The sequence below is a fragment of the Tetrao urogallus genome (assembly GCF_951394365.1).
Source record: "Tetrao urogallus genome assembly, chromosome: 5".
Classification (NCBI taxonomy): Eukaryota; Metazoa; Chordata; class Aves; order Galliformes; family Phasianidae; genus Tetrao; species Tetrao urogallus.
This window is the reverse complement of record NC_136818.1, coordinates 45290645-45314842: the sequence shown is the minus strand read 5'-3', so window position 1 is coordinate 45314842 and position 24198 is coordinate 45290645. Positions and strand designations below refer to the sequence as shown.

General features: G+C 40.2%; 1 protein-coding gene across 3 annotated transcripts in view; it reads right to left on the bottom strand.

Annotated features, from left to right (window-relative positions):
• Nucleotides 1-23560, bottom strand: part of PPP3CB (protein phosphatase 3 catalytic subunit beta) — a gene marked incomplete at both ends in the record, with an annotated part of 44192 nt that extends 20632 nt beyond the window's left edge. For 2 of the 3 annotated variants that reach the window (XM_079535593.1, XM_079535594.1), the window contains 5 exons: nucleotides 2937-3082; nucleotides 4462-4573; nucleotides 7678-7802; nucleotides 9961-10161; nucleotides 23491-23560. In XM_079535593.1, the coding sequence (XP_079391719.1) occupies nucleotides 2937-3082; nucleotides 4462-4573; nucleotides 7678-7802; nucleotides 9961-10161; nucleotides 23491-23560 (654 nt within the window). Of the gene's footprint in view, nucleotides 1-2936; nucleotides 3083-4461; nucleotides 4574-7677; nucleotides 7803-9960; nucleotides 10162-23424 lie in introns of all 3 variants that reach the window. The other variant, XM_079535592.1, reaches the window with a different exon arrangement.
• Nucleotides 23561-24198: the final 638 nt, after the last annotated feature.

Sequence of the window (24198 nt, the reverse complement as noted above, 5' to 3'; positions counted from 1 at the left end):
ATCAATATTTACAAATATTAGTACAAAGCAAAATTAGGAACATAGTTTTTCCATACCTCTGATATTTTGATATTTTTTGAAATAAGCTCCAACATACCCTTGTTCCATATGTATACAAACTTATTTTTTTCTCCTGTCTCACCTGTGATAATTCCAAAGTTTTCGTAGAAGCAACTATTTCTATTCTACGCTGCTATGAGCTGCTTTTCAGCTGTCACTAATCAGGACAGGAAAACAGGTATGATTTCCAAACACATCAAGCAAAATACAAACGGTGCATTCATATCTCTGATTGAAGGAAGAAAGAGGAAAGCCAGAACACTGGTTCAAAATTACAAGTTTCTGTAACACTCAGATTCTGTTTTGTCTTTCAGCTTTTGAAAATTCCAATGGGGTAACAACCCCCCCCTAACGCCACAGCAGCATTGCTATTCGTAAGCTCTAAGTAGAAGTAATAACAGCCAAGATGCCCAGCTGCACTGATAAAATCGGCTACAATTAAACAACTTCTAAGAAAATAACTGCGGCACCGATCTATACCTGTCATTTAAACTTCAAAAATTGTGCTTCATGTCCCATTCAAGTCTAAAATAAGGCTGCTACCAACCACTGGAAACTTACACTTTCATTCAGCAATCTGAAACCTTCTTCCAAACTTACACGCTTCTGAATCCTTTCAGAAGAGATTTATAACTATTTCCATGTATTCTGAAAATACTGCAACAATGTCAGTTTTTAACTTCCACAATTGGTTAATGGGAGCACTTCTTCCTTAAGATCTGTAACTCAATTTGTAGGTAAAGTCTTCTAGGAGGCCCATCAAATTGTTTATAATTATTTCATTTTAATCTAAGTTCATTATGAATATAAAACTTAATCTTAACAGTTGCCATAAAACTCAATCAATTCTATATCAAGTGTAGCAATTAGACTTCCTGCTAGAAAATACTATCAGAGTTTCAACTCCATTTTTTCTTTAATCATAGCCTCCATTTCTTGTACCAAAATTCCTATAATGAAGTAAAAGAACTATAAATTCCCATCAACAGGATGAATCATTACAAGTAACAGAATGTTGAGTATTGTAATCTGGAAACACATTTCAAAGGGTTCGCAGCTCTAAAATCCACTTTTGTAACCAAAATGCAATCAAACAGCCTCATTTTTCTCTGTACTTTCACAAATTGCAAAATATATTAAAAATAGAATTTCCTTTATTACATTGTAAAAGAAATTCCAACAGGAGGGGAAAAAAATCTTACATAAATGCACTAGTTACCAAAGCCACTGTACTAGGGATATTACTCTAAATATCTAAAAACTGTAGGATATCCACAAATGTTCTAAAACTAACGTCACTACCACAAAAAAAAAAAAAAAAAAAAAAAAAAAAAAAAAAATTATTGTTTTCTCTTTTTTGCATCTTTAATGAAGAAGGTACAATTTTCTTATTTCTTGTAGTTTAGAGGAAAAGTATAGGAATGACTGCTGAGCCATGACAGATACTATAGCCTTCCATGACCAAGAAGTACTGGTGTATTTTGGCAAAGGCTCTCAACAATACAAGTGATAACAATTCCCAAGCAGATAGGCCTTTAGAGAAGGAACGTGCACCTTAAGTTACATAAGATTCACCTGTCCAAAAAACTTTTCATAACAGAAAAAAAAATATATGTTTTTGGTCCCTTCAGAAGTAGAACTTATTTGGTATAACCAGTTCCTCCAAGGATTTCAGATACCAGAAAAGACATGACTACACGTACACAAGGAATTTTGGAAAACCACACAAAATGCACTCAAGCAGTTGATTCAATGCAAGGGAACACTCTTTCCTCCCATCTCTCGTCTCCTTTCCGTTGCCTCCCCCAGTGAGACACTACCTGGAATGACCTAGGGAAGGCAGTAATTGTGCTCAATTCATTATTTCTAGTCTTCAAACAACTGGTTATCTTTTTTTAAAATTTCCTATTGAATAACTCAAACGTTGAAAATAAGACCTAGCAATAAAACAACATTCATCCCAGGCTGTTTGCCAGTATTTCAAAACCTGAATAATCAGGACTCTTTCTTGGCAGAAGAGCCATGTCCTGTAGTCAGGATGTCAGCTGAATTAACTAAAATAAGTCAAAAAGGAGTATGCAAGAAGGAAAGCAACTGTGTTTGAAATTCTCAGATACAATCTTGACCTGACAGCAGCACTCTACAGAAGCTGAAACAAATGTATTAGAAAAAGACATCTTCTGTCATCACAACCGTCTTCCCTTTAAATTGCACACTGTTAACCACTGAGTGTTTCAATTATTCAGTTTTTAAAAATTTTCAGTCTCGTCACTGATACAATCAGCACTTTTCCCACAGTGGGAAGCATTCTATAGCTGTTAAGCAAATACCTTCCATATCTGTCATTTTAAATAGCAACCCAACTTTGTAGTAAACATAGTTTCATACTTTTTCAAAACAGAAAAAAAATCCACATGCTCAAGAGAGTAAAAATAATTTTTTTGAAGAAATATAAGAACTGAAATATGCAAATTGATTTACCAAATGATTTCAAGACTGCAATTAACTTCTATTCCTGAAAGCCACAAGAATTTCAGTTCTTATCTAGTAAAAATTAAAAGCTCTATTTAGATTAGATATGAAGCTCTTACATGTACTACACGTCTTAGAAAAGAAACTTTGTGGAGTTTTTGAGGAGTTTTTGTGTGGTCTGCAACAGTCCCAGCTGTCCCCACTGAGACGTACAATGAAAAATGCACTAGCTGGGCCAAGCAGGAGCACACATAAAAGCCCTTGGTCTCAATTTCAGATCTTGATTTACACTTCCATAATGGACAAGAACAGAAAATAAACTGACAACTTCACAAACATAAATTTGTTTATCATCACACAAATACCTGTACTTCCACTTAGTTTCAAATACACAAAATACTCACTCTCCTAATGTCATCTAGTGTATTAATTTCTGGTGAAAGTCCACCATGAACACAAAGAAACTGTTGATTTAAGAGAGCAGCAAGAGGGAGGCAATCAAAAGCTTCCATGCAAGCATCATAGACTCTTTCAGAGTATTTTATTTTACCTGCAAGAAAGAAAACACAAATTAAGAATTTTTTGTTCCACAGAGAGTGCAGTCTAGTGGATCATAAATGTAAGAGTGAAACTGACAAATTATATACTCAAAACAAATACTGTTGAGTTTAAATGAACATTTTCAAACACTACAACAGCAAGAACATTTTTAAGAAATTCTCTTCCAGAACTAACAACTGTTTTCCATTTATTGTGGTGTTTTTTTTTTAAAGTGTGGAGAAACTATTTTTATTTAAAATAAATAAATAAACATCACAGAACTATGGGAACTGCTCCAGAAGTAATGCCTTCTATTTTATTATGTTGATTCATGACAATGGAGGCAGATGTTATGAGGACAGCAGAGGGTGAACCTCCTACCAATATTCTGTTACACTACACTGTGATGTGACATGTAGCAGCAGAGGTGCAGCCTGAAAAAGCAATGGCAAACATGGAAGTGCATTCGACACAAAGGTAACTGAATCCCTCCATGTGGAAAAAATGACACCCATTGACATCCATCAATGCAGAACATTTATGGAGACACCAAACAGTGGATGTGAGCACAGTGAGGCAGTGGTGGAGCATTTCAGCAGTGGTTACAGTGGGCCGCCTCCACTGGTGCAGATGTTTACAAGTGCAGCATAAAGGTCTTCTTCATTGCTGGCAAAAACGCGCAGCTAATGGAGATGAATGTGTTGAAAAACAACGTCTTGTACCTGGGAATTTGCTCTATCAAACAGTGTTACTGTGCTCTTTGTATCTGTTGTAGTTTCCATGGAAATCAATAGGAGGCATTACCTTCAGAGTGATCAACATATTTTGTGCTATACAAATATATAACATACCTTAAAAAGTACTGGGAAGTTTGTGACTTCTCATTTACAGTGAAATGCTAAGAAGTGACTATACATTATATCACATAACTTCTATCTTTGTTGAAGACAGTTTTATCAGAGTAAACATTCCATTTATTAGTGCATCAATACTAATATGGACTTTCAAAAGTAGGAGCAGCTTATGTCACCACGAGTTACCTTAGTAATTTAGTTAAAATCAATACCCGAATGGAAATTACTCAGCAGCAGAGTATTTTCTTGCTAGCTTCACAACTCTTGATTACAGCCAAGAAACCAAAATAACTTTCTTCTCTCCAGTATTTATGTGTTAAAGTTTACTCCATAACATATCTTTACAAACAACAGCCTTCTACATACTTTAACTCCACTGCCACACTTAACAGCAAGCAGTTTTACAGAAGTTAGCTGGGTTTCTGAAAGTTTGCAGGACTTTCATTATACTAACAAACATCTCTCAAGCAAAATGAGAGAGTGGAAATCATTAGGTGGAAAGTAAACTAATGTTATGTCCTTAGGCAATACTTACATTCTTGTTTAAAGGTAAAATACTCTGTTAGGTGTCTGCATTCATGGTTGCCTCTCAAAAGAAATAACGTGCTTGGATAGAGAATTTTCAGGACCCATAAATACAGCACACACTGTTGGAAAACAAAGACATTCAATAAATTACACTTTAAAACCTGTTACTACTCAGACACTTTGAGTAAGAATGCCAACAGCTTCAAATATAAGAACAGCTCAATATGCCATTACATAAATACAACGCTACATCTCCCGACCCAACACAGCAGTTCTGGACCAGAGCAATGCAACTTGTTCAGTTTCGTCTAGGCAAAGCATGTCTCAGTGCACAGAATCTGATTTCATAAGGAAAGCAGACATACGCTAATGGAAATAAATGATATACGAAATCCATGAAAAATCTGTTTAATTTAAAGACATCTTGTATTTTTTAGAGTGTTTTTTACACCAAGAAGTGTCAGAATTTACCATTTCTGCCCCCCCCCAAATGGAAACGCTGCTTGTTTATTCATTGTTCAAGCAGCAAATTTAAGGCAGTATAGTAAATTTTCATACGTGATCATTACTGCAACATCAGTAGCAAAGACTGTCGGGGCAGAGCTGCAGAACATGCACAGCTTTTGAAACTTAGAGCCTGTTACCATCCAGCATTCCTGAACACCCAAAGTGTATTTCTTAAGCTTCAAATATAATTTTTGTATTTTTAACTGAGCACAGAAAAAGTTAAATTCCAGTAGTTCTGGACCACCTTGAAGTCATCTGCAAGTCACTACTATTTTTTCCAATCAATATAGGAACCCTGAAGCTATTCTTCAAAGTTACTTTGCATAGTACGGTAAGTACATGAAGGAAGAAGGAAAACAAAGGAAACATACATTGAAAAAAAACACCAAGGACTTTCATTGAGAAGTTCAACTAAACTCATTATTGGTTTTTCATCTTAGCAAAAATATACAAATTAATCATTTTTCTATGTTTTTGCAACTGCAAAATATCTTGAGGTCCTGCAAGGTCCCCAAGACTCTTTAAAACTACTTCCCAGCAGAGTACATTCAATTTGTGACAAAACTGCTAATCATCAGATAAATACGTGAATTCATTTGGCAAATTCTGTAATTGTGAAATATTTCAGCTTATTCAGTTTGTATGAAAAACTTATAGACACTGGCAATCTTAAAGATTTGCAACAGACAAGTGTAAAAGCAGTGCTTTTCTGCCAATGAACAAGTACTAAACAAAATTGCTGGGATTTTAAGCATGGCATCTATTAAGTCAAAAAGAACATTTATTGTATTGATCCTATACCAACATTTACATTTTTTTATTATTATATACAAACTAGTTGTCTATGTCCTATTACATTCAGTATAGAAAAGAGGAACTTGTGTATATATATGGGAAGAATTCCATCTTGATCCCAGTATCTGCTTTATACAAATATAGTACAGCATGTAGTGAATTTTCCCATTAGAAAAGATGGCATTTGTTTAATTGTATTAAACATATGTTAACATGTATTAATAAATAATAAACATATGTAAACATGTATTAATATTGTTTACTACTGAAGTATCAATGCAATTAAAAATGTTTTAGCATAGACCGATTAAAGAATTTATTAGAGAAAAATCAATTTTCACTCTAGGTGCTTTTAAAGATCTTACCTTCACTGTTCTGTGAACAGACAATTTTATCAAAACTATGTTACATTTCCAGTCACTAAGAGAAACTCTGAAGTAACCATATATGAAAACTCCCAAATTCCACCTGGAGGTTAAGTCACATTTCCTAAATATTAAGGATTAGCAAGCAAAAATTTATCTACATTTTTTAATTTAATTTTTAAGGAAAATGTTGGAAGCAAAGGGCTAAATTTATTATTTTAACACACTATTTTTTCCTTTCTCAGGGAAAGGTGGGCACAAAGCACAGGCCCACCGCCGTGTACTTACAGCATTTCAACTTCATTCAGAAAATCTGCCACATACTTTACTGCTGTTCCTACAGCCACTTTGAGCAAAAAAAGACACAGATTACCTCAATGAAGAGAAGCATATTAAAAATCCTGGAGCGGTTTTCAAGAGTATATTTAGCGTATCTTCACATGTTCCACAACTCTATTTAGCATTCCAAATATTATATTAAAAATTAAATTATAATAATATAAAATAAAACAAATGAACCTGTTCCGATCAAAATATTCAAGCACATCCATTGTCCACAAGGTTTTCTTAAGTGTAATGCTTGAAAAGTTGTTTTGTTGCTACAGTTCATCATTGCTATGTAAAAGTCCTTGAAAAGAACAATTAAATTCTTTGTAATCACCAAGAACAGGCCACAAAGACCAAATGAATATACAGCACATTTACGTTGCGATTCTTCCTTACAAATGACTTTCTGAGGCAATCATTCTTGCTGCATCTCCTGTTTGTCTGCTGTCCCTGAAAATTCCTTAGTGCATGTCATTCACAGTACATACACATGCCCACACATAATTTTAATACAAAACCTCATACACCAAACATTGAAAAAATGCTATTTCAAATGGCATGCTCTATTAGATTTGGCATCTATGAAGAGATCCCCAGCTGGCTCAAGAAGAGTAGTTAATTGAAAAATCATACATCTGGAACACTGATATGAATCTGCGAATATCTCTGATGCGTAACACGTCTCATAGACATGCTGAAAATTAAAAAATTATTTGAATTCAAAACACCTGAAAAAATAATGGCAGATATACACACGTCATCCTTTGGGAATATCTGTAATCACCCTCAGAATTTTAGCAAAGAAAAATAATAATAATAATTCAATAACATTATATATATAAAAGGAGTCTTCTTTGTAGAGATAAATATTTTAACACACTGAGAGAAGGACCTCTCAGACACGACTTTTGGTCTCCAAAAACTTATAAATGCATCTTAATGCATATTCCCAGAGAAGCAACATTATACATAATAAAACTACAGAATTCAACTGTCATAAAACCCAACTGCAGAAAGAGGAGGAAAAACGAGTAAGTCTGGTGATTTCAACAGGACAGTCCAAATCGCTGGTCAATATCCTTCTGTAAGTAGGCCTTTGTAATAGAAGGAAGCAGAGCAAGGATGAACACATTCACATGTTACAGCAGACCTAAAATGTCATTTGCAAATCTCCATGAAAGCGTGCTTATAGAAAAATTTAGGACAAACAGATTAATATATTCAGTTACCTCTATACTAAAATAACCTCTGTCTACATAGTCACCGAGGAAGAGGTATCTTGTGTTAGCAGGTGATCCTCCCACTTCAAACAGCTTCATTAGATCAAAGAACTGGCCATGTATATCACCACACACTGCAAGCAAAAATTTTGTTCAAATTAATTTAAAAAAATCTAACAGAAAAGTTACTAAGTTATAGTTAAGTAAACAGCCACAAAGTACTTCTAATAAAAAGACATGCATAAAAAAGAAATAACAGAAGTTTTTGAAGCTTCATCTTCTGCTGCTCACTAAGATACTGTTCTCACTACATGTAGCAATGCTCATAACAATCAGATTTGCATCTGGCAGACTGTGGAATATTTTTCAAAAATAGTTAATACACAGAGCATTGAGGTCTTGAAGGCTGTCAGCAGCTCTTTCCTGTCTCCCCCAGCCCCTTATGTATATTCACAGATCTGCCTTCGTATGCATTTTGAAAAGGTACTGCAACGCTGCTCTGCAACAATTTGCTGTTTCCACGAGGGACTGAAAAAAGCAGGGCGAGTATGCCTTTGTTTTCTGACTATCACACCTTTCAACATCATCATATCTTCTTTTCTACTCTTCTCCTTCAAATAACCATGTTCACTATTTCAACAGTGGATTTTTCTTGTGGTTGTAGAATATAAAACAGTACAAGATCAGTGGTCAGCACAACCTAAGGCACAAGTGCCAAAGACAACAGCTGGAAAGACTCTGAAGAGCACGCAGCAATGCCAGGTCATCTTGCAATTAAAAAAACAGACAAACAAACAAAAAAACAACCAAAACCCAAACAACCTCAAATGGAAGAGACAACTGCTCCTAACTTCTAATTCCCACAAGAATTTCCAGTGCAATGGAACTCAGGAGTTGCTTTCCTGTTTCTGCAGGGAGGTGCTGCTGATAGCACTTGAGAGCCTACGCCTTCTATCGACACAAAATGTCACTGATCAGCAGACCAACAGTCTCTCGACTTCTTGGTGTGCATCAGTAAATTTGGGGTGGGGAAAACAAGTCCTTCTAATTTTGGAAAGAAGCATCAGATATGGCACTTGGCATACTGTTATTTCCTTGGAGTAAAATAACTGTCACGAAGACCTACAAAACATTAGACCAAATAAAATGCATCCTCTTGTATGTCACTTCTCTGAAGATATTTACTCAAACTCTGCGAGAACATTCCTCTTTTTCAGATTCCAATATACCAATAACACAGGGCAGCTACCCAAATGAAAGGAAAGATAAAAATCCTAAACATATGGACATTAGTTTTGATCTAGAACTTGAAAATATTCTGAGTTCAGTCATTCAGTTATTTGTTTCCACCAGGTCAGTAGTTTAATTTTCTTTAAAATGCCAACACCCTCATACTACTTCCATGTTTTCATTTGCCTGACATTAGCAAATCAAAGCAAGCCAATGCCCTGAAATAAGCATCTGGAAACACTTAGTTTTCCAAGGCCCATTTAAAAGAAAGCTTTCAAGTTAAAGACCACTTGATTTGAACACACAAAAAAATAAAACCTACATCCATTATTTTAAATTATAGATACGCAATATAAAATATTTTCTATGAATCTGGATTTTTTTGTAACAACAACAAAAAACAATACGTTAAGGACACTAAGTCCATCTTTCTCCAGGTCAAATACAAACAGAACTAGTCCAAGTACGAAAATATCCCTAGAAACACTGCAAGTCAGTTTTGTATCACAGCAGATCACTCCCGCTACATTAACGATGGCAAAACAATCTTAGCTTCCCAGTACTACTACTCTCATAAGAACACCTTTTGCACTCAATCGTCAATTTTGCCTACAGAGGAACTATAAGGTGTATTTTTCACTCAGAAAACTAGGTCACAGTATTTGCTTCAAACAACAGCAATTAGCTTCTCTTCACATATTTAGATTTCAGAATAATTCTGAGCTCACTTATCTGTTCCGGGGACACATCTCTGCTCCCACTTACATCACAGGAATTAGAAATTCATAATTCACAAGCATTTAACTACTTTCTCTTTTGTCATTTTAACCCTGCTTACTCAGTTTTAATCCCCAGCAGGTTCAATGCCTCAGTTTTATACAGTAATGAGCAGTGTCTTTTTTCAGGCCATCTGAGTGCTGCTAAGCAAATGCTGTGTGAGATTATTCAAAAAGATTACACAAAAATTTTATTCTAGTGATTCTTAAGAAAAACTATACTAGTGAAAAAAAACCTGAATATTTTCAAAATTTAATTATTAGTGAAATAATCTAGAAACATTACCTGTAATTGGAGCTTCAACTTCTATCATAGTTTTTTCTCTCCGTAATATTGCAGCACCCTCATTGATGATTCTAAGTGCAATTTCTTCATCCACTCGACCTTCCTTTATCAAGTGGTTCTTCAAAATGTCAACCCTGGGTTTTCCATCTGTGTCAAACACTTCTTCAGATGTCAAACGATGCGTTGGTGGAAAAGGGACAGCTAAAATTTAAAAGAAGAAACACTAGTTGCAACAATGCTATTCTAAATATACATTCCAATGGGAAGAAACAGAACTGGATCTATCATGGAACAGCTGTTAACCAAAGGAAATTTACCTTCCAGTCAACAAACTCAATGACACCAACAAAAAATGGGGTAGAATAGTGCTTTCTGCATATGTATTAAAAGAATTAACACCTATACATCTGAATAGAAACTACAAAATTACTGAAAGGCACAGCAGAACATACAACATTTTAAAGAGTCAAAATTGCCTTTGTTCAGGAACATGATATTTCTCAAATACACTAGCATTCTCCGAAGGAAAAAGTATTTGGGATGCAGGAGATCCATTTAATATCCACTCAGACTTGCAAAAGGCACTTTATAATATGGCCATCATCAAAAACTCTTCAAAACAACAACAACAAAAAACAACCCTCAAAGGTAGTAACAAAAGGATAGAAAACTTTTTAAAGGCCTGTAAGAAGAAGGAGGTGATAGCCAGCATGCGGAAAGGAAGGTCACGAGATCACCCCCCTAGGATCTGTGCTATTTAACATATTCATAAATTACAGTGAAAAGGAGGTCACTCATAGAGGGGTGCAGTTTTCAAGAGACAACAAGTATTCTGAATAATGAAGAACTGTGCAGGTTATAATGAGCTCCAGTAGAAATACCGAATGGCTCAGCAAGAAAACACATTAAATATTAATAAATGTGAATTAATGAAGGAAATAAATTCTAACTTTACATATAAAAATCACAAATTATAAACTTACTACTACTATTCATTATCAAGGTCTTCCCTACTGCTCTAGAAAAATACCCAATTAAGAATTACTAGCCAGGGAATAGAAAACTAAATACGACCATTATGCCACTGATAAATGCAGCAAGCAATTTGGGTTCACTCATGTTATTAAGGGAAAATAATAATTGAAAAAAAAATAATTAAACAACAACAACAAAATTCCAATGTTTTCTGCTACAGGATTAACAAAGGTAAGCTAGAATCCTTCAGCCTAAAATTTTGAAAACTAAGGGGGACTGTGACACAGACCTATGGCAGCATTAATGGACAAGGGGAAACAACTCTCCCTCAGCCTCCGTATAGGAGAAAGGCAGCAGGACGGAGTCCGACAGTTTCAAGTTCTGTCAGACTGCTGATTAAGGAGCAGAACAACTTCATACTCTCAGAAAAAAATCTGCAATTCTGGGAGCCTGTGGCATAGCCATCATGAATAGATGAAAACCCTTCATCAAGCCTGTTTTCCTTATTCTCCTGTTGTACTGTCTCCAAAAGATTTAACTGTGAATTGAGGCTGCCCACATACCTGACACAACTCTAGAAATGTCTATAAGTATCTGAAATCCGGATCCTGTTTTGTGGATCAAAAGAGATCCCATGTGATCCGTATCTCCAAGAAGCAAAGCACATGAGAGGTCTGAATTGGGAACCCAACCAGACTTAGCAGCTGCCAAGACTGTGATTTGACTGCAGCCTACATAGGAGTGTAGAATATCCTGAGTTAGAAGGGACCCGCAGGGATCACTGAGTGCAACTCCTGGCTCCACACATCACCATCAAACATCCAAACCTGATGTCTGAGAGCACTGTCTTGAACTCCAGCACTCGGGCTGTGCTTGCTGCCCTGTGCAGCCTGTTCCATGCCCACCAACCCTCTGGTGCAGACCCTTTCCCTCACCCCCAGCTGCCCTCCCCTGACGCAGCTCCATGCCGTTCCCTCGGCCCTGTCGCTGTCACACACAGCAGAGCTCAGCGCTGCCCTCCGCTCCCTGTGAGGAGCTGCAGCCGCCATGAGGGCTCCCCTCAGCTCCTCTGCTCTGGGCTGAGCCACCACAGGGACCTCAGCCGCTCCTCACACACCTCACCCTCTGGACGCTTCGCCATCTTCGTAGCCATGCTTTGGATGCTCCCTAACAGCTTTCTGTCCTTCTCACGCAGTGGCACAGACCCGCAGCAGTGCTGGAGCTGAGGCCGCACAGCACAGCAGGACACCCCTCCCCTCGCCCGGTGGCAGTGCTGGGCCTGGTGCACCCCGAGGTGCGGGGCCCTATGGCTGCCAGGGCACGCTGCTGGCTCAGTGAACTTGTCTGACAGCAGCAGTTCATTCCTGCACATGCAAAACATATGTGGGGATCACGAGAGAGGAAAATATACCAAAATTTCCACTAAGCAGTGCACCCAAATATCATCTAGCTTGTGCAGGATTACAGGTGATAAAACTAATCTAAAAGATATGTAATATATATATGTGCATATACGCATTCAAAGAATGGAACAAAAGGAGCAACACTGTTCAATTCCCCCCATTTAAATATTATTTCAAATGTGATTTAAAAAAAATTAAAATAGGGAGAAACATTTCTACTGAATGGAGATCCAACTGTACGAACACACTTGCAGTTTGCCAATTTGCATTCTCTTTCCTTAGTTTTCAAAGCAAAACTTTACATTTTAAAATCTAAGCTGAAATACTAAAACATTGTCTGGCTTCACTGAAGTTGACTTCTGGACTGCTAGCAATATACTGCTACCTTCTGTTCTATGCCTTAATAAAAATCTATCGGTAAAACAACTGACACATTTTGACTGAAATGCAATTATATTAGAAAATAAACTGCAGAATTGCCTGTTTTTTTCCTCTAATAACGTTCATAAGTAAAAAGAGGCTGAAAATCTTGCTTTGACGTTACACAGCATAGAACAAATCTGGCATTTCAGTTTTGGACATAAATGCTTTACTAAGTAAACAGAATAGCTTTCCTTGCAGTCCCCTCTAGTAGTCACGTTTCACTTGGAAGTGTTAAAATGCTTCGTGATCCAAATCTAAGAAATCAAAAGGCATCCACTTCTATTGCATGTACAACAACTATTTAAAAACCTGAATCTGCCTCTGAAAAGAGAAACCCATCATTCCAACAAGATAAATTTAATTCACCTCTGGAAGCATTTTACCATGACCAACACCGCTTCAAACTCTTGCATTTGCTGTTTCTGAGCTTGACTTTCCGTCCTCCATATTCTCTAAATGTTATTTTTGCTTTATTTGGTAATTCATATTAATCTCCATAATAACTTTCTAGACAATCCCCTCTCCTTTTTACACACGATTTGTGCCACAAAGAACAAACCAGCTCTACATAACATAAACTTCAGATTAATCAAATATTATCTAATAAAGTGGGTCTATTTCTCTTGAAATATTTTTCCAGATATGGTTTTGATGACTGGATTTTGGCATAAGTGCTGTGGTACTAACATGACCCAATTGCTGTATTGCACCATCTAGAATTAATAAGTGATACTTCTGAAGGTTCACATGAAGAAACCGAGGAGCAAAAAACATGAGAAACGAACTTGATGAAGGTCACAAGGCACAGATGCTAAGCTCGATGAAGAACTTATGCTTCTGAATCTAGGTCCATGTCAAATGCAGTTGGTGCAGCTACATGAACATACACGCTGTGAATATCCACGAACGAATGCACACAGAGTGAGCTGGTAGGTGAGAAAGTCAGTTACTAAACAGGGAAGACACGTCTGTTTGCAGGTATCAAGTTCATGTAAGCTTACAAAAGCAGTGGTTCCTTTGAGAAGAAGGGACCATGAATGCCTTCAGTACTGCCAAGTTGAGCTCATCCTTTTATGCGATATCAGACAATTCACCAGGTAGATTTCTCCTACACTAACTGTTGCAAAAGCATGAAAATCATGCCTTCACAGAACCACAGTCAATCAACACCGAGACGCAGTTTTGTAGAAACTGTGCTTCATTAGCTCTAGAATTACTCCTGGAAAATGACCTACTTTGGTGAAAGACAAACCTTTTTGCTTTCTGGAGATTTTTTGAATAGATGCAGGACATGGCAGAGAACTGGATGTTGAGGTACCCAGTTTCACTCTCGCACAAATCATTACTGATGCACTGCGACAGCCAATGGCCTCACAATTCAGAAAGATGGTGCTGACCTCTTCTTTGTGACATTTGGAAATACTTCAAGGGTTCTAAGCGTGTGGCAGGGAGAATTTTGCTTTCTTAACAAAGTTCCAAGTAATATTTTTTAGATTAGATTCTTAAAAAAAAAAAAAAATATCTATTTCAACCAACTATTGAGTTCATCTAGAAAGCTGCATTTTCTGTGAGAATATAAAGACCTCTTCCGTCTGACCTTCTGCCCAACATCTGGGAAGAACTGCACTAAATTATTTTAATTAATATCTGTACAGAAATTATACTTAAATGAAAAACTGAATATCCAAGGCTTGCCTTTAATATCCCAAAATCATGAATGTTAGTATCAGAAGCCTTAAAATTATTTCCCTGGAGTTTAACACAAATCTTTTTTTAACAATATACGTACTGCCCAAGAAGAATATCTTTTAGAATAATCTTCAGAGAAGGAAGAATAAAACACAGCTAGTGATTTAATCTGCATCACTCACCTGGAATAAATCAGCAATATTTCTTATAAAAATTGATTCTTTCCACTTCAGACCTTTTGTCTCAACAGTTAACACCATATTAGAGCTTATACCTTTGAAAAAAATACTAAAATAACATTTTAGTAGGTTAAGGATGACCATTTTTGAAGCATGCAGACCATTTCTGCAAACTAATGGGTTTAATTAAACCTTTGATGAAGTAGTAATGGAATGTCATAGCCTAAGGAAAAAGAATTGCAGCATGATGTGTTCCAAGACAGAAATACAATCTGCGTGTTTCAAAGTCTTTGTGCAGAACCTGTGCTCTTGGGACTGCAGCGGAACGGTAATTAACAGTAATTACCCTAAGGAAATAACATGGTGTTGGTCATTAAAGGATTCCCTTCCACTCCCTGCAAAGCTAAGCAACAGATAAGCACTGAGATGAATTGCTAAAGCAGTACACACTGTGCTACAAAATAACAGGCTACATCCCATCGGTAAAAGTAGAGATATTAGTAACAAAGATAACACACCATGACTTACAACAACATACAGGATTTTCTAAACTCAAACTGTTGCTTACTGGTAAAATGTAATCAAATTCACTTTTAAAATATGTACGGGTGGTACAGTTTTAAGAGCACTGATTCAAAGCTTTAAACACTAAAGCCAGGGAAAGAAACAAGGAGTAACTTGGTTTTGTCAGCAAAATGATGTTTTCTATTCCTATTAGCGTTCATTTGCAGAGAAGAAAAGAAAATGGAGCTTTATATCATAGTGCTACTTAAAATAGAGATCACAAATGAAAAAAAAAAAAAAAATCAAACAAAAAACCCATCCCACTTCTAAACCTAATTCTATAGATGGACTTTTACAAATCTCTGGATTCATTCATTTACACGTTACAAAAAAGCGTGCTATAGAGATCCAAAACTCGTCATCAATCCAAATGGATAAATTTGCAGCATGCTGTGAAGAGGTTCAGAAGCAGAAAAACTACATTAGTGTGGCACTTCACTCAATGCAATAATCCCTGCAGAGAGGTGCAGTATGGCAACTAACACAAACATGCTACTTCCAGACCCAAAGCAGATCTCACATTGCCTAGTAACTGACTACAACAGTAGCTGCTAATAAAGTCTAACATGTAGATGCTGTAAATTTAAACCACACTGGTATATATGCCCATTTTACTAACTGTGGTTAAACCTGCCTTGTATCAGAGGCACCCTGTTGGAGAAGGTTAACGAAACAAGATGAGATCAAAGCTCCTAGACAAATGGTAGGAAAAAGTATAAGGGCTCAACAATGTATTCTCACAAGCAACTATGGAACTGCTCCTAAGACCTCCAAACTTAAATAATTCTTTTTTTTGTGTCTGACTTTGAAAGAAAAATGAGCCCTTTTCCCTCTATACTAAGGACCCCATGTCACGTTCTATAAACTGGGCTTTGGCTTTATAAGCACACCCAACTCCCCAGTTTCCATTTTAAAGGTGTTTTTAGTTTCACAGATAAAGCCTCAGTTCCCATTGACAAGGTTACTAAACACAGACATTGGGTTTGTGTCAGATCTCCCAGTTTAATACGAGGGAATAATATGATGCACTGGTGGTGGATACACGTGAAACATACGTTGCGTCTCCCACAAACTGGTAAAATGTCAGAATGGTTTCAGCTGGATGGGACCCTGAAGACCACGTAGTTCCAAGCCCTTGCCACGCGTCTCTTCACTTACGAGGTGCTCCAGCCTTCTGATCATTTTCATGGCTTTCCTCTGTACAAGCTAGAACAGCTCCACGTCCTTCGTGTGCTGGGGGTTACAGGGTCAGATGCAGCATTTCAGGCGGGGCCCCATCAGGGCACAACAGAGGGGGACAGTCATTTCCCTCGCCCTGCTGGTCAACTCTCCTTTGAAGCAGCCCAGATACTGCTGGCCTTCTGAGCTGCAAGTGCACACTGACTGCTGGCTCATAAAGGCATACAACTCTTAAGTGAATACAACTATGGCGCTCTGTGAAGAAAAGCCAGCATTATTCACTTCGCCAGCATTGTTGTCTGTGTTTGCTGTTTGGCTGTGTTCTGTGGGCTTCTGGGGGCTTAGGTTCTATGAATGCATCGCTAACTATGAACCAGCATTCAGAAAAACAACAAACCCCAATTCCTAGCTTATCTTCTGGTCTGTCCCTGGAGTTTCCACCTCTACATACTAATATCTATATAAACCAAGAAGAACATCCACGACTACTGCTATCAGGACAAAATACATCCAATTGTCCTCTTTCACTTGGTAGGACATCACGCGACGAAGAAATAGCATGAAGACATCACAGATGGTGGGGCTACAGACCTGCAACCTTGACAGTATTACTCAAACACTAACACATGACAGCATCTTCTTGAATCAGAAAGCTAGTATCAATAGCTGTCAAAAGATACAAGTTATCCCACTCATCCCAAACAATACAGTACATATTCTGTGAAGTCAGTTCCTTGTGGATTATAGCATTACTCCGAAATGCCACAAAAATTATCCCTTTATTCAAGTTTCTTTAAAGGCATGTCTCTTGCTACAGTGTCAAGTGTTCTTAAAGCTAAGACAGATGACCTTGACGACCTCGAAGCTTTGCGAAAGGACTGCAGGCACTCTTTCTTTCATCTCCTGCAGTCTTAAAAACTCCATAAAATTATGAATCTCAGATGAAACCACGGTTATGCCTAACATGCCATGCTGCATTCACCTTCTATGCTGAGCTTTTTTTCTATTAATATGGTGAACGCTTTTGAAAATTTTTCTCAGAAAAAAGTATTACTTGTCTGAAAACCACTAGAGGACCACCTTTAAAAATGACCACACTGCATTACAATAGGAGAATATTTAATGTTTAAACATGCTTCTTCTCCTGATACACAGGACTTTCCCTCACTGTGCTTCATGTTCCAAACAGGGTGGCTTAAGGATTTCCTCTAGCAAAGTAAGTTTCATTACTGCATGTAATTGCTATGAATTCCACAATTTGAATCATAAATTATGTGAAAAAGTATTCCACCTTCCCTCATACTCATTTCAGGAAAATGTTGTTCAGTACTGCTGTTCTCCTTTTCACTGGAAAACAGAAAATGCAGTTATTTCCTGCTAATCTTTTCTAGTGAGAACTGATGTAAGCAGCACCCGACAATCCCCCTTGCTCATATACCCCTTCTCCAAGTTACAGATTCATAATTTTCCATTCTACCTCACACAAAATCACTCTGTGCTGCTGAACGTATCTCTACATAAAGAAGAAAACCAGGATGGGGGACCAAAATTACATGCTGCCATTCCAGTTGAACGTTTAACACAAGACATAGGAAATGGATGCTGCTGCTCTCTCTTTCTCTTTGTCCTAAACTGATCTTCTAACAATCCCTAAATTCCCATCAGTCTGTCCAACTGTCACCAAACTAGTATTTTCAGATACCACCCATACAGACCTAATGTTTATTTCCAGAGCTCACCACAGCAAAGGATGTTCCTCCCCTGTAGTCTCTACTACTCGGCCTTTGTCACAGCTGTGTCTCCTGCAGCTTGGCAAACCACCCGCTCAGTCTAACGGAGGCCTTCTGAAACAGCTCTGGAAGTTCACTACCATAAGTGAGCACTATTACTTTGCTATTCATTCTGCTTTCTAAATAATTTAAGAATATATATATTAAGTATATCAGGGGGAAATTCTTTACCCAGAGAGTGGAGGTACTGGAACAGGCTGCCCAGAGAGGTTGTGGATGCCCCGTCTTTGGAGGTGTTCAAGGCCAGGTTGGATGGGGCCCTGGGCAGCCTGGTTTAGCATTAAACGTGGAGGTTGGTGGCCCTGCATGTGGCAGAGGGTTGGAGATTCATGATCCTTGAGGTCCCTTCCAACCCTGTGATTCTGTGATATATAGACAGATGTTAATCTCCTTCAAGTATAGAAGTTTATTACCCAGCAATGTATTTTCTTTCCTAACTAACTTTGATCCCAAAGAGGACATTTCCTCCTTTGTTTACTTTAAAGACTCTGATGAGGGAACGTGATCAATGGCTTTGCCTGGATCAATCACATCACCGGCTCCTCCAAATAAATGCTAAAAATTCCTCTGGATTTCCTTCTATGAAAACTGGACTGATTCCTATTTAATACCATATTTCTCCAAGGACTGAGTCAGTCTACTCTTTCACAAGTGCTGTGAGTCTGCTTAAATTAAACTCACTGATCTACAGCTCTTCAGTTCAATCTGGAGCTTGGTAAAAACGCTGCTGTGCTCCACTTCTCAGACTTAGAAGATGAGTTATGCCACAGGCTACAGAAAATAGATCAGCAATTTTGCACCTGAAAACCCCAAAGAAAAAAAAATCCATTTGAAAAAGAATACCACCAGAAAAATATCTTCTGGTCCCAGGATATACACTTTTTAAAATTCATACTGTTGGTATGTTCTGAAACCATTTACAGTTCTGTGAGACTTCTTCAGTCTCATTCAGAAAAAATAAAAATAAGAAACTGACACCTGGGAAAGAGTTCTTTGGCTCTTCCATCACAAACATGGATGAAAGTAGTTGCCAGATTTCTGCTCTGGCCTTATCATCCCAAGCCTCACCCTACTAAGGGTGAAACTAAGGCAGACGTGGGTTTCTTTGTTTGCTGCTCGTTCTTGTTGTTTACAGTTCATGCATTCTCATTACTCCCTCAAAAAATGAGAAAGAACACATACGGCTTTTCAAACATTAACTCATCAGAATTCTGTTCCATTCCACTTTCTCTCCTACATCATAACTATGATTTTTTTCCCCCAAAGTTTTAATATTCTCTTTAATAGCCTCCTCTTCTCCTCAATCAGTTTTGAATCAGGCTAGGCAGCAGCGTAAGGGCATTCTAAGGGTCTAACTGTATTTTCAAAACAGTTGTCAAGCTGCCTGTATACACCTATCCTTTCATCTGTGTGTTTTGTTCCTTTTCAATTTACATCAGACTCCCTATTTTGAAGTTAAATGTTACAATTCTTTTTCTCACACATGGACATCACTGCCAAAAAATAGCTATTAGTATCTTAAGTTAGGATCCCGCTCTAGGCTAAACCATGAGCTACTTCTCGTTGGGATTTGTGGAGTAGTTGAGTTGCTTCAATAAACATCATTTAATAGCTAAAAATGACCATCTATACCTATCACACTTCATCACAGCTTTTATTCAAAATAAAGGTATCCTGAAGTCTCCCATCACCAGGAAAGCAGACATCACCTTCACAGATGTTGACCAAAGGCAGTCACTCATTGCAAAAATAAAGTAAAATCAGAAGAACCAGACAGAATCATTAAATACAAACAGCAGTTAGAATGCTATCTTCCACAAGACAGCACAACACACCAAGTGTTCTTCAGAGACAAAGAGGGCATCTCAGAAGGCATCAAATCAAGAAGACAGGTACCTTTTCTCATCTCTGTCATATGCAGCAACAGAAGCCTGGCCATCCGATGGCCTGGGGAAACCAAACGCCACAAACAGAATCATACAATCACTGAGGTTGGAAAAGATCTTAAAGATCATCAGGTCCAACCACAACCTAACCATACTACCCTAACTCTAACAACCCTCTGCTAAATCATGGCCCTGAGCACCACATCCAAATGGTTTTTAAACGCATCCAGGGATGGTGACTCAACCACCTCTCTGGGGAGCCTATTCCAGTGCTTAACAACCCTTTCTTAAAGAAGTGTTTCCTAATATTCAACCTAAGCATACCTTGGGACAACTTGAGGCCATTTTCCCTCGTCCTCTCACCTGCCACCAGTGAATCTATGCATTTCAACCCTGCAGCTAACCATTCACTTAAAGGAGAAGCTGCAAGTACAAATTACTTAGACACAACTTAACTAAGAAGTGAAAAAAAAAAAAAAAAAATTGAGCTTTTAATATACTGTAACACATGCAGACACCGATTCATAATTCTTATTTGGAAGGAATGCAAGGCCAATGCAGCCAGACGGCACACGGCGCATCTGAAGCCACGACTGTGTTATGTATATGTCCAATATGAACATTCTACCTGATAACATGTCAGGTATTTTTTAGACATGGGCATTTCTGACTTGTAGACAAATATACAGGTCAAAATATAAAGGAGGCCATATCCTAATTATTACCCTAGCTTTATTAATCAGTAAATTATTTGTATGTAATTAAACTAATAATTTGATTATTACATTATCATACCATTAGTAACTAATGTTTTTTTCTTGAGTATCTCTTGCCCACTTCTGCCAACATGTATTAATAACAAATAATTTAATTTCCCACAGCATCTTATTTTTGATAGTTTCTGTTACTTTTCCCCTTTTCCACCAACAGAGAGCAACAGATAAAGCAATACAAACACCAGCAAACATTAAGTCCTGAATTCATCTTTCTCCCTCAGAAGATGTGCTGCACGGAGAGCATGAGAAAAAGCATGAGAAAAATACAGCCCAATGCTCTACTGCACAGAGACACCAGGTAACATCACTGCATTTTTCTTCCAAGTTCTGTGGCTGTTCTCAGGGAACTGAGATGTTATAAAAGAAATGCCTCAGCAATGAGAGGCAGAAAACCTGGATGCCTCAAACAGATTTCTTCTGGGAATGGAGCTGACAGCATCCAAGAACCCCTTATATGGTTTTCCAACCAATAGTGCTTTTGAATTTTGGTGAAAAATGATTGCTTTAAGCAGATTCCTAGAAATGTATCCCAGTAAATAAACTCATTAATACCTATCAGTGACAGACTTGATACTTGGTTGAAAAGCTCTCAATTCTACAATGATTCTTCAGCATTCAAGAATTAGAAAGTACAGGACATTCTTTAACCATTCAACAGTTTCACAAGCACACCCGAGTCATGCATTTTCATCAGAATAAATTAATATTTTCTGTTCCCTGGCACACAGTGCTGTCTTGACAGAAGCAGAGGGCCCACCTATTTTCAACTAGCATCACCATCCCTGTAATTTGTTCATTGTGTCATAGGTAAGAATATGAGGAGCGCTCCCTATATGTGAGAGGTAGCACGTCTATTTGTGAACAGAGATGTCACATTTTAGCATGCTTTCAACGAATGTATTTCTGTTGCACAGATGCACCCGCTATGCCCTGACACAACCTGCAATCCTGCTACACTGGGGTTGCTGTTGAAATATTTCAAGCTGCACAAGCACCTCACTGGGGCAGGGGGTGGTGGAGCCATCTGCCCTTCATGCTAAGAACACAGCTCAGCACAGCTGCCCGGCTCCCTCCAGAACCCCACAGTTCAGCACAGCAGGTATACAGCAGGCAGGCTGGCAGAAAGAAGAGAAAAATGCCACTGTATAAACGCTGAACTGGCTGTGATTCTTCCAGATGAAGGTACCAAAGCCTACTTACCTTTACAACGCCTCTATCCCACACAGCCAGGTTCAGAGAAACACCGTAGCCTCAGGCTGTGATCCTGCTAGAATGAAGCAAGCCCTAACTACCCCTTCTAGCAACCAGATTCACAGGCATCACCTAACAGAGCAGAGTTACAGAGTCTTTGGAAATCAGCAGGCTCTTCCACATCACCTGAAGAAGTTATATTTGTTACAACAGACTGCAGTAGAGGTATAAGACCTCAGCAAGCCTAAACACCACTATAAGTTTAGCACCAAAAGCCCTAATTAACACAAGTCCCTAATTTACCAGTTCTATCATTTTCTACTTTCACAATGCGTTCAGACAAATCAACAGGTTAAGCAATCCCCAATGGGTAGCAACTCACTATGAGTAAAGGTTTCCAGCAAATTGGGAAATGTGCAAATTTCCAAAACGTTACAGGCTTCCAAGGGTTTAATTAGCACCTGCTGAAGAGAAAAGCATTCTCTTCATTTCCCAAGACGAACCGTTCAGCTAAATGATCAGGATCTCTCCTCTGAAATCAGTTGGATTGTGTGCTCTTAGGAATGTCAGCCTTGCAACCAGACTGCTTTGTACACAGCCACAGATTTCCAGCTGCCCCAGTCTGCTGCCACAAAGCCATGCTCACAGTGCCACAGCCAAATGCAGCACCATGTCAGACCTCTGGGTGCTACCTGTCATCCAAGCAAGCAAAGAGCTGAAATGCTCATTGCTGATGGCATCATCCAAACAGAAAGGTTAAATCTAACAAGCACAGTGCTACAGTTGCAAAGGGTTACTCTCCTTGAAATACTAAGATGACATGGTCAGCTGCTTTTCACAGCACTGTGGTCGCCAGACAGCCTCAGTGTCACACAGAGCTATTTGCATGGCAACATTTTACCTTTTCCTCCCAGCAGCATAACGTTTGGCTTGTAGAGGCTTCCAGGAAAACCCTCACACCCAGGAAAAAAACGGATCAAGGTGAGTCCGTCCATCAGAACTGACCGCCAATGGCAGAGGCTGCGGCTCTTTCCCGGCATCACGACCCGGCATCAATGCGCAGACGGCAGAGAATCCCGCAGAGTTCGAAGGGCCCGACGCCCCGGGCGAGCAGCCCCCGCGGGTCGGTGCCAGGCGCGGTCGGGCCGCACGCGGGGCCGCGGCACAGGCCTCGGGCTACATAAGGCCGCCCGCCCGGCTCAGCCCCACGCAGGGCCAGCCCCGCAGCGGCCGCCCGAGCCGAGCGGCGCCTTCCCCCGGCGGCGCCCAGCGCAGCGTCTCCCAGCGGAACGAAGCCGGCCCCGCTTTTCCTCGCCCCGCGCCCCCATTCCCCACCTGCGGGCGCGGCCCCCGCCCAGGGCCACCCGTCCCCTCGCCCACCGCGGCCTCCCGCCGAAGGTCCGGCCGACTGCCCCCGCGCTCCGCCGGGCCGGCCCCCCCCCCTCCCGGGCGGCGCGGGGCCGCGGCTCGCTCACCCTTGACGGCGCGCTCGCTGGTGGCGTGGGGCGGCAGCAGCAGCACCTTGCTCCCTTCCTTGGCGGACATCGCTGAGCGCCGCCGGGCTCCGGCGGCAGCTGCTGGGCGCGGCGGCGCCTTCGTCCGCCTCCTCCGCCCGCGGGCTGGCGGGAGAGGGGCGCGGGGCGGCGGGCGAGGCGCGGGCGGCTAGAGGCCCCGGGCGGCGGCGGCCCGGCGGAACATGGCGGCAGGCGCGGCTCCCAGCTCCTCGCGCAGCGAAGGGACGGTCCGCCTCGGGCCCGGCATGCACCGCGCCGCCGCCCCACGAGGGGACTGCGGGAGCGTGGCGAAACTCCTGCCTCCGCCGAGCCGGCGGCGCGGCCGTAAGGGAGCGTGGCGAAACTCCGCTCCCCGCGGGGCGGCGCGGAGAGGAAGGGGCGGGGGCTACGGCCCGGCGTCGCGGGCTGCCCCGGCCCGGGGAGGAGGCGGCGGCGGGGGAGCCGGAGCGCCCCGCCGCTTCCCCGCCCCCTGGGCTGGGCGGGCGTCGGGCCCCAGTCGAGGGGCGGCGGAACGGCGCGGAGCCGCCGGCCACCATGGAGAGCTCCGTGGGGCCGCCCCCGCGCCGGAGGAGCCATTTTGTGAGGCGGCGGGCGGCGGCGGGCCTGCGGGCTGAGGCAGCTTCCGCCCCGCACCTGTGCCCGCAGCGCCCCGGGGCCGTAGCCGTGTGC